Below are 12,050 nucleotides of genomic sequence, written 5' to 3' on the forward strand. Positions count from 1 at the left end.
TCAAGAGTTGCTTCCAAGATTCAACCTTTCTCATATTTGGGCATCTAGGAGGGTACGATCTAAGTTCATCTTGTGTTTTTGGTTTTATCTAAGGTGTCTTTTCTTAAAAATAGGATCTTTATGATCTTTTGGTGTGTTCTTGAAGTGGGATTGGAAGGTGAGCCTAGTGAGGAGCTTGTTGAGGTGTAAAGTGAAGTCTTTAGTCTACAAGAGGTATCCCATGCTCTACAAAATCTATTTTGCTTACCTATATGTGATTTCTTGGATTCTACATGTGTTTTGCTATGAAATGTGAGTGTTGATGCATGATCTTGTGAAAATGCATATCTAGAGCTTGTGTTTAGGGTTCTTAGGTGCCATTTCTTGGCATTTCCTTTGATTCAAGTCATTTTGTTGTATTTGGTGAGATTTGGCATGTTTTGGACTTGAATTTAAGTTTGGAGATGAAAATCCGCGAAGTGTGTTGTTGTGGTACAGGGGTGTACCCGCAGGCGGAACGGCGGGTAGGGGTCCAACCCGCCGCCCACCCGCGGGGTACAATGGCCGGGAAGCCTGTACCCGCGGGCAGAACCGTGGGTAGAGGCCTACCCGTGGGCCTACCCGCGGGTACGTGATGTTGGCAATTGGGGGATTTGTTCCCCGTGATCCTTTTGACTCGGTATTTGGTCTTTCGACTTCCCGATGTTCTTTTGTGGGACTATTTGAGTGTCTTATTGATGTTTCGTATGTCTAGAGCTATATTGTAGGATTCCATGTAGGTTTTGGTGTCTTGAATCGTGCTAAGTGTTCAACATTGTGTTTCGTTGAACCGTGATGAGTCTTGTGTGTTGTTCGGAACTACCGTTGGTTTACCCGTTTGATAAGCATGCTAGTTTGGTGTTTAAATGCTAGCATGTGTGTTGTTTGTACCTTCCGATTGGTTGATGATAATTTGTGTTATTCATCGTTGTTGTTGTTGGACTGTGTTCCATTCCTTGATTGAGTATGGTTTCATATCTTCGTTGTGATCCGTTGATTGATTCCTGTTGTGGTGTGATGCGTGTGTGTTTTTACCTGGATTGCACGATTAGTGGTATGGGAAACTAGTCACCAAGGTATTGCAGCGGTCATCGTGGTGGTCGTGACGTGAATATGGAGTTTGTGGCCTTTGTGTAAGGTTCACGTGTTTATTTCTGGGATAACATGTGTTGCCGTGTGTGATCGGTACCCTCGTGTACTATGAAATTGGTGATTTTGTTGGAGGGACTGTTGGAGGGGGAATGACAATTCCCGGGGTAATAAGGTTGGACTTGGCGTACAGGGGTCCTGGAGGTAAAGGTTGGAACTAGATATAAGGTTGGGGGTAGCCATAAGGTTGGAACCGGGCATATGGAAGACATATCAACTCGTGATGAGTGATGTCACGAGGGCTCGTGTAGCCGTGGTTGTGTGTTCTCTTCTTGTGGCGTGTGTAGTCACAAAGGCATGTATTGCCATCGGTCTTGTCTTTATCCTTTGTGATTTGGGATGTTTTCCCAGGTTCTTGGTTGAGAGTGTTGAGTCTTGTGTTGACTGTTGATCTTGGTTTTGTACTTATATACTTATGTATTCCGTTTCGAAAATGGCTTTACAACTTATATCTATCTATGTATGATATTTCACATGTATTGGTGGGTTACCAGCATTATTCGCTGACCGGGCGTCATCACATGTTTTATTGTGTTCTTTCAGGTGATGTCTAGGCGAGTGCGCAGTCTAGTGCCTATTAGCATAGCTCTCCCGTTGGTTTTTTGGCATGTGTGCCTATCTAGTTGTAGACCTGTTGAGACTTTGGATAGTTGTAAACAATGAAGATATTGCCATAGCGTTCAACCTTGTTGGTGAACGTGGCATAACACCCCATGACTTGAATTTATGTTTATCCAGTTATCGTTTAGTCTTCCGCTGTGTTTGTTGTTTAGTTGTGTTATCTGCGTGTTCTAAGGCTTTTAATTAGCCCGTTTTTAGGGGGGTGTTACAGTGTGCATGTAAGTGTGTTATATATATTCAGGGCCTACTATTTAGATTATATAAGTTGTTAGGACCAAAAATTGAAAACTGATATCAAACAATATTTCAGGCCCAATGTAGCGTACTATTCATGACCCAAAACCCGACACAATAATCCTGATATATAAACCTATCTAACCTTAGAACTTTCCTAAGCAACCCGACCCTTTTATTCTCTCTCAACAGTGGCGATATGCGGATCTCTGATCTACTCTATCCAACACTTGCTTCTACCTTAATTTCTTCCACTAAAATTTCCATTATGGATTTATGATAGCTTATATCACGATTTTGTATCATTAATGGCGATAATAATCACGATACAGAGTCTCGATAAAAAATAACATATCTGGATTTCGACCTGGTCAGACATGGATTTGAGTTTACAATTTCAATGCATTGAGCAATGAATTCACGGATCTACATGCAAGTTCAGAACATACCTCTTGGATACATCTATATTTCAATGCAGGCAAGCAGACCCTACATATATATTTCAGTGCAGGCAAACCCTAGAATTATGACATTTTCTTACTGCAAAGTTTACTTTAGTTTTTTTTTTTTTTTTTACTTATTCAATTTACAGTTTCACTATTAATCTCAGTCATAAAATTTTGCTTTGTGCCAAAAAAATTCAAATTATTTTTTTAAAGCCTAAACAATTAGTGTAGCACAGAAGCCTACACAATTTTTTTTTAACTTTAATTATTTTAGAAGTAAAAAAGGTTTAAGTGTGTTATGACTCTACTTGTTAGTATTGAATTGAGTTAATTCCAGCAATGGTCCTCTAATTATTTTGATTTTCCAAAATTGGTCCTCGTCTTTTAATTTAGATAAAAAAACACTTCTGTTAAATTTGTTCCAGCATTGGTCCTTCCGTTAACCATCAGTTTGTTAGTTAGTATTGAGGCTAGACTGGTCATTTTCTCTTATTGTTTTCTTCTTCCTCATGTTGACTGAGTATATGTATTAGACGTAGAGGAGCAAAAGGAAAACTCCATTGTTCCTCTCCTTCATTCTGAGAATCTGATCAAAATGGTCTCACTGAATCATCCACATTATATGTTTGCCCTCCAAATGAATACTTGTGACTAGCTAATGACACTGATTCAAACCATTTAAGGTAAACAATGTTACCATTCAAATTACTTCCCTCTGTTCCATTCATCAAAAGCTCCTCAAATCTCACCCCAGATTCATTTAATCCTAATTTCCCATTACCACCACCATACTCCAATGCTCCCTTCCCAATATGCACTATGTGAAGATCATCACCCAACCCCCGTTCAACTAACCCCTCAAGATTTTGTTCATTGTAGCCATTCAACAACCCAGAAGAACTCAAATGCCTTGAAACACCACTCCTGGCATTCAAAGCTTGATTCACAGAGTGATTAAATGGGATGAAAGATGAAGATGACGAACCGTCTTCCCAGAGCCCATACCCACTGGTCAATGATCTCGAAGGACCCAGTGGCAGAACACCCATTATCACACCATTAACGTAATCACTTCCATCAACGTACTGAATCTTCACACTCCCTTTTCCTTTAGCACCATACATCACTGCATAGGACCTTATACAACAGTATTACGGAAAAATAGATAAATATGAACCTATTATCCCATTAAATAAACAGAAAGATGAAGAAGAAGCTACCCAAACGAAACAATGGAGTTTTCAATTTTTCTCCTCTGCGTCTAATACATATACTTAGTCAACATGAGGAAGAAGAAAGCAATAAGAGGAAATGACCATTTTAGCCCCTACACTAACACCTAATAAACTGAAAGTTAACGGAAGGACCAATGTTGGAACAAATCTAAAAGTCAAGTGTCTTTTTCATCCAAATTAAAAGACAAGGACCAATTTTGAAAGATCACAATAGTCGGAGGACCATTGATGGAATTAACTCGTATTGAATTCTATACTTGAATGAGTTTATGAATACTGAGTTTAAGTGTTATGCTTTAATTTATTTGAGTAGAATAGAATTCATTACTTGAAAAGTTTGTGTTGATGCTAAGTGTTAAGCTTTAATTTATTTGAGTACAATAGAATCCCTTGAACAGTTCTGTAGTTGTTAAGTGTAGAATAAATTTACAGAATAGCTTGAAACTACAAAAGTATTCATGTAAAGTTTTACAAAAGGTAAAAGTTAGACCAAAAAAAAAAAAAGATCCAATTCTTCAATCCTCCTTAGGTTGTCATGTCTTGAATCTTCAATCCAGCCCTAGCCCAGGTTGTCATGTAAGGCTGCAATCCTTTCTTTAACACATAGAAATAGAAAACAAAAGAATTTAATAGACAAAAGATAATAGATTAGGTTAAAAACAAAGTTAAACATTAGTGATGCATTTGATACTACTGCCAAGTGTATTAAACTTACCTCTTCGTCATGGAAGATGCATTCTTTGCTCTTGCTTGTCGCTGCTCCTCCACGTAATTCAGGGACTTTATAAGTTCTCGCCAAACGCACCCGGATTGCTCTCCGGGTGTGCATAGGGCTAACCTGAGATGCAAGACAGTATTGGAAAAGCATTTTTGCAGAGTTTTTTTTTTTTTTTTTTTTTTTTTTGCAAAAAGTTTCAATGGTGAAGAACACTCTCGGATTAGTGCATATTTATACCATTTTTTTGAGTAGTAATTGTGCATCTCCATTAATGCTTTGTTATTAATTTGATTAGAATATTGAACAATATTGAACAATTTTCAAGGGGCATTTCAAAAGTGGGACTATACATATTCTGCAATTAGTATTGGAAAAAACTGACTATATTATTACATTTTTTGTTTTTATTTTATATATATGCCGATTCATTAAATACGTGTGTATGTTATTTTGGTATCTATATATCTTGAATCAATGTTATTATATTAATTTTTTTTTTTCAGAATGATCACTGTACATATGATAAACAATTCATGATGTGGCTGTGCGAATGCAAAAGTTATAATAATAAATTCGAACAAATGTAAAAACAATTAATACACATTGGAAGTTGCAATAGTAGTCATCCAACGGATTCACAGGTCTGAAAATGATCGCTGTACGTATGATAAGCCATCCCTGCGGCTGTGCGGATTCCAAAGGTTCTAATAATAAATTTGAACAAATGTTAAAATAATTAATACACATGGAAAGTTGCAAGAGTAGTCATCCAATGGGTTCATAAATATGAAAATTAATAACAGTCCAAACGACGCATTATTATTTAGGCGGGAAAATAATGTGGCAAAAACATTTTGCTATTATATAGAGTCAGATAAGATTATATTTTATTATTATAGCTCTATCTCTATATAGATATTAATGCGTAATGAAGTATGGAAAAAAATTTATTGTGTTCAAATTTATTGGTAAAGTTTTATATTTAATATAATTTGTGTATATATTCATTTAAACCTCAAGTATAATTAATTTGACTCCACATATATAAAGAGGAGAAATTAGATATAAAATAAATATAGTTCTTACATAAATGATCTTTTTCAAATAAATATGTTTTTGGTGAAGATTTTCGACAAATATCGTCTGTTAGTTAAATACATTAGTTATATAATATAATTAAAGTAGTTATTTCAAATTCAAATTCGTTTCAAAAAAATCAAATTCAAATAATAATACAAGTAACAATAAACTTTAAAATCAACATAATAATAGCATAATTAAACTTTCAAAAATATTAAATATTACACTGTATAGTTATACTTACAATTTTAATCAAACTAATTCTGAGTTCAAGAACTCAAGTACGTTTTTCTGTTTCCACAACCGTTACTTTCTTTGCTAATTCAGAGGCAGCACATCGCCCACTTCGTTGAAACCTGTAATGATGCAGGAACATACGGAGATCTCCTCGTCAAGTAGTTCGTCCGCTCTCTGAAGGGCACTGCCTTTGATTGGTACACAGACCTGGAGAATGGTTGCATTGATAGCTGGAATGATATGGAGCGCGAGTTTTTGACCCGCTTCTACAGCACCAGGAGGACTGTCAGCTTCTTGGAACTCACCACTACCCACCAATGGAAGGGTGAGCGTGCGGGCACTTACATCGAGAGATGGAGGGAGTTGTGCCTTAACTGTAAAGAGAGGATATCACAAAGCTCCGCAATTGAAATGTGCATCCAAGGGATGCACTTCGAGCTCTCTTATATCTTGCAGGGAATCAAGACTAGAACATTTGAAGAACTATCCAGTCGTGCTCATGACATGGAATTGAGTATTGAAGCCAATGGAGGGCTCGGCATGTCAAGTATCCCTAGCTCATCCAAGGCGCCTGTAAAACAAGAATTCAAGAAAGGGGGCAAACCCTTCCCGAAACAAGAAAAGAAGGAGGCCATGAACGTAAAAACAGCACCAATGCGGGTTTTTGCCAAAGTAACTGAAAATCCCAGGCTAAGGTCATTTTCCCGCCCATCTCGGGGTACTAGAATCATTGAAGAGATGCAGCAAAAACAGTATCCGTTCTTCGACTCCGATGTGTCACCCATGTTTGGTGAATTGTTAAAGCTTAAGTTGATTGAATTACCAGAGATGAAGCGTCCCGAAGAAGCTTCTAAGGTAGACGACCCCAACTATTGCAAGTATCATCGTCTCCTCGGACACTCGATTGAAAAATGTTTCGTCTTTAAATATAAGGTGATGAGACTTGCTCGTGATGGAAAGATTGAGCTGGCCGATGCAACTGCCAGCACCAATCAAATTTCATGCGGAAGGTTCGCTTCGTTAGTTGAGGAGAGTGATGAAGAGGATGGGGGCAAGCAATACAAACGCCCGCTTCCATTTATTGTGAAACATGCTACTAGGCAACAACCGGAATTACCACAGGTCAATCCGGTATGCGAGACGGATTGGGTAATTGTTACCCGCAAAAAACAAAGGAACAATGCTGAACATGTTAGATCTTTGAAGAGAATAACGAAGCAATGGGTTGAGAGAAAGCCAGTAAGAGACCTCGCCTATGGCACAAAGATGAGAGGACGTCCCGGCACGTCTCGAACACCAGTTGCCCTGGTTCAATACATGCCGAAGACGCTTCCTCCGCATGGGACAAATATTCATGGAACTCGCTTGAGTATTAAAGAGAGACATGTTGAAGAGGAGGAATGTTCATTCCCCGTGATTGAGGGAGGTGACGAGGTTCAAGTCCACAAAGCCGCGTCTTATACCGCCGAGATAACTTTTAGGGATGAGGATCTATTGCTTGGTGGTACACCACATAATCGTCCGTTGTTTGTTGAAGGTTATGCTCGTGAGCAAAAGATTAAAAGGATTTTGATTGATCAAGGGTCGGCTGTGAACATTCTGTCACTCCGAGCTATGAAAGAACTTGGCATCTCCACCGATGAGCTCTCTCAAAGCCGCTTAATGATCCAAGGATTTAATCAAGGCAGACAAAGAGCACTGGGTACCATCAGACTCGACCTCAGGATCGGAACACTAAACTCAAGTACACTATGTTATGTGATAGATGCAAGGACGTCGTACAACTTGCTGCTGGGCCGGCCTTGGATACATGAGAATGGAGTAGTTCCCTCATCCTGGCACCAATGCCTCATGTTTGAAAAAGGCGGGGTGATAGAAAAGGTAGTCGCTGATCAAACTCCCTTCATTGAAGCAGAATCATACTTTGCAGATGCAAAGGTTTACTTGAAGAAACAAGTTGTAGAGGAAGCCAAGCGAAGCAATGTTGACACACCTCTTGATCCAAAGTGGAAAGGCAAGAACGTTGTAGACCAAGCTCATTGCGACAAGGAACTTGTTTTCCCACTCGCAAGGATTGAGACATTAAAAGCAGCAGCTCCAGTTAAATCGCTTGAAGATGAAGCTCAAGTTGGGGCAAGTCAAACAGTGCCCGCTAAGCGCACTGGCGGCTTCGACCCTAATGCATATAAACTTCTATTCAAAGCTGGATATGATCCCAAAGAGCCACAAAAGCTGGGGAAACTCATCCCAGAAGCTGGTGGTAAAGGCAAGTCCAATCAGCAGGAGCCACATGAACGGAAAGGATTGGGTTACATTCCCCCTAAGCCAGTGCGAATATTCATAAACAGAGCCACAAGTAATTGCATCACTTCTACAGATGAGGAGGAAGGTGACAAGAAACAGTCTGTTTTTGATAGAATCGGAGATGTAGAAGTACGACAATCAGTCTTCCGTAGACTTGGGCCGAATCCCAAACCTGCTAAGAGAAAATCAGTACATGACAGAATTGGGCCTACTCAAAGTTCGAAGGAGCAGACCAACCCTCCTACTGAAATGGAACCCTCAAAAAGGCTCAGGAGTGCCGTTCCATCTCGCATGAGAAGAGAAGTTAATATCCATGTCTCGTGTGGTGAAGTTTTAAAGGTCCAACCAAGAACCATTGTACACACCCAAGTGCGAGAAAGAAGTCAAGAAAATATTGATTCAAGTTGTGAGGCAACACCAAGTCAAGATGAGATGGCATCGTCATTTCATATAACATTATACGATGAGATTCCAACCGAGGGTGAAAATGCAGAAGATGCACCTCAAGAGCTAGAAGAAGGGGTACAAGCCGCAGTGGACGAACTAAAAGAGGTGGATCTAGGAACTCCTGAAAGTCCTCGACCTATCTTCATTAGTTCACTCCTTTCCAACGAAGATGAAGAAATATATGTCACACTTTTGAAAGAATATATCGATGTATTTGCATGGACATACAAGGAGATGCCAGGGTTGGACCCAAAGATAGCCGTGCACCGCTTGGCAGTAAAAAAGGGGTGTCGCCCGATTAAGCAAGCTCAACGGCGCTTCCGCCCCGAGCTCATTCCCTCAATCGAAGCAGAAGTCAACAAGCTTATAGAGGCTGGTTTCATTCGCGAAGTTAAATACCCGACTTGGATATCCAGCATTGTGCCTGTGCGCAAGAAGAATGGCCAGATCCGCGTGTGCGTAGACTTTCGAGATCTTAATGTTGCATGCCCGAAAGATGACTTCCCGCTCCCTATCACAGAGTTAATGATAGATGCTGTAACTGGACACGAGATCATGTCATTCATGGATGGCTCATCCGGTTACAATCAAATCCGCATGGCGCCAGAAGATGAGGAGTTTACTGCGTTTCGTACGCCAAAAGGTATCTACTGCTACAAAGTGATGCCCTTTGGTTTGAAAAATGCAGGTGCTACATACCAAAGGGCCATGCAGACTATATTTGACGACATGCTGCATAAAATGGTGGAATGTTACGTAGACGACCTGGTTGTGAAGTCGAAACTCTGCACAGATCACACGATGCATCTAAGACAAGTATTTGACCGCATGCGGAAGTTTCAACTCAAAATGAACCCCCTGAAATGTGCTTTTGGGGTTGCTGCTGGCAAATTCCTTGGGTTTACTGTTCGACATAGGGGCATTGAGATCGAACAAGCAAAGATCGACGCTATAATGAAGATGCCTGAGCCAAAGAACCTTCATGAGCTTAAAAGCTTGCAAGGGAAGTTGGCTTATATAAGAAGATTCATATCAAACCTAGCAGGAAGATGTCAGCCCTTTAGCCGGTTAATGAAGAAGGGTGTCCCGTTTGTATGGGATGAGGCCTGCAAGAATGCATTCCAAAGCATCAAGTCCTATTTAATGAAGCCTCCTGTGCTAACTGCTCCAATTCCAGGACGCTCGTTGATCCTTTACATCTCTGCCCAAGAAAGCTTGGTGGGTGCTTTACTTGCACAAGAGAATGATAACGGGAAAAAAAAATGCCCTTTATTATTTATGTAGAATGATGACGCCAAATGAGCTCAAATATCTGCCAGTTGAGAAGTTGTGTCTGGCCCTTGTATTCGCCATCAGGAAGCTCAAGCATTATTTCGAAGCGCATACAATTCGACTAGTTTCCAGGGCAAACCCAGTGAAGTATGTCATGTCAAAGGTTGTTCTTTCCGATCGACTTGCTAGGTGGTACTTATTATTTCAACAGTTTGAGATCACTTATGTACCACAGAAGTCCATCAAGGGGCAAGCCTTAGCAGATTTCCTAGCTGATCATCCAATTCCTGCCGAATGGGAGTTGTCCAGTGACCTACCTGATGAGGATGTGCTTGTGGTTGAAGTTTTACCTCCATGGAAGATGTACTTTGATGGAGCGGCACACAAAGAGGGGGCAGGCGCTGGAGTTGTCTTTGTTACGCCTGAAGGGGAAGTGCTTCCTTATTCATTTACCTTGACGAAACGCTGCTCGAACAATGTTGCCGAGTATCAGGCACTCATTTTGGGACATGAAATTGCAGCCGATATGAAGCAACTAAGGGTTAACATATACGGGGACTCCAAATTAATTATCAACCAAGTACTTGGGGTTTACGAAGTAAAAAAGCCTGAGTTGATCCCATACAACAGTTATGCAAAGACACTCCTGCATTGGCTAGGAGATGCTACGATGGAGCATATTCCAAGGAAACATAATAAGCAAGCCGATGCCTTAGCTGCTTTGGCTTCAACTATATCACATCCTATAGATGAGGCTCGGCTACGAGTATGCCAAAAATGGGTGGTCCCTCCAATCTTCGAGGACAATGGCTCTCTTGACGACATTGTTGAACTCCCGACCACTTCTGTCTATGAGGTAGATAAAGAGGATTGGAGGCAATCATTGATTGACTACCTTGTTGATGGGAAGTTACCCCAAGACCCTCGTAAGAGGGTAGATGTAAGACGTCGAGCTCCTCGCTTCATATATTTCAAGGATGCTCTATACCGGCGCTCGTTTGATGGTGTGTTTCTTCGATGTTTAGGCGAAGAGGAAGCTTTACAAGCGATGGAGGAGGCTCACTCTGGAGTGTGCGGTGCTCATCAGTCTGGTCCTAAGTTACATTTTCACATCAAAAGAATGGGTTACTACTGGCCTACGATGGTGAAGGATTGCATAGACTATGCACGGAGATGTCAAGCATGTCAATTTCATGCGAACTTTATCCATCAACCTCCTGAACCGCTACATCCGACGGTAGCATCGTGGCCATTTGATGCATGGGGGCTCGATGTGGTTGGTCCTATTACACCCAAGTCATCAGCAGGGAATTTGTATATATTAGTAGCCACCGATTATTTCTCAAAGTGGGCTGAAGCAGTGGCTTTAAAGGAAGTGAAGAAGGAAAATGTTGCAGATTTCATCCGAGTTCACATTATCTATCGTTTTGGCATCCCTCGGTATATCCTAAACGACAACAGGAAACCATTCGATAATAAATTGATGGATAAAATCTGCAAACTTTTTGAGTTCGAGCAAAGAAATTCATCAGCTTATTATGCAGCTGCAAATGGACTTGCCGAGGCTTTTAACAAAACTCTATAAAATATCCTAAAAAAGGTGGTGTCGAAGTCAAAACGTGATTGGCAAGAAAGGATGGAAGAAGCACTGTGGGCATACAGAACTACATACCGTACACCAACACAATGTACTCCATACTCACTGGTTTACGGGGTTGAAGCAGTTTTGCCTCTTGAACGCCAAATACCTTCTCTAAGGTTAGCTATCTAAGAAGGCCTTACAGACGAGGATAATGTAAAGTTGCGGTTGGCAGAGTTAGAAGCTCTTGATGAGAAGAGATTGCAGGCCCAACAAAGTTTAGAATGCTATCAAGCTCGAATTTCTAGAGCTTTCAACAAGAGGGTAAGGATTCGCTCATTTCAGGTTGGTGACAAGGTGTTGGCGGTTCGTAGACCTATCATTATTACAAGGAAAACTGGGCACAAGTTTACTCCAAAATGGGATGGACCTTACGTGGTACAAGAAGCATACTCAGGAGGCACTTACAAGCTAATTGATGAAGATGGTGTGCGAGTTGGCCCTATTAACGGGAAATTCTTAAAGATCTATCATCCCTAAGCACACGGACTACGTAATGAATGATATCCACCAAAAATGCAGCACGTGGTTAAACTGCTAATGCATCTCGCTTGTCTATGGGTGGGCCCAAGTCATAGACGCTCCTGACCCGCACGAGCTTAAACTGTGTACGGTAAACTCCTGGCCCGCATGAGTTTAAACTGTGAACG

At 40.7% G+C, this 12,050-nt stretch overlaps 1 protein-coding gene across 1 annotated transcript; it reads left to right on the plus strand.

Moving 5' to 3' along the window:
- The first annotated feature begins 9,777 nt into the window (after positions 1 to 9,777).
- Positions 9,778 to 11,346, plus strand: LOC109188581. The gene has a single exon (XM_019339242.1). It carries the CDS (start codon positions 9,778 to 9,780, stop codon positions 11,344 to 11,346), a length of 1,569 nt encoding a protein of 522 aa, XP_019194787.1.
- The last annotated feature ends 704 nt before the right edge of the window (positions 11,347 to 12,050 follow it).

This window comes from Ipomoea nil, unplaced genomic scaffold, assembly GCF_001879475.1.
Source record: "Ipomoea nil cultivar Tokyo-kokei standard unplaced genomic scaffold, Asagao_1.1 scaffold0103, whole genome shotgun sequence".
Taxonomy (NCBI): Eukaryota; Viridiplantae; Streptophyta; class Magnoliopsida; order Solanales; family Convolvulaceae; genus Ipomoea; species Ipomoea nil.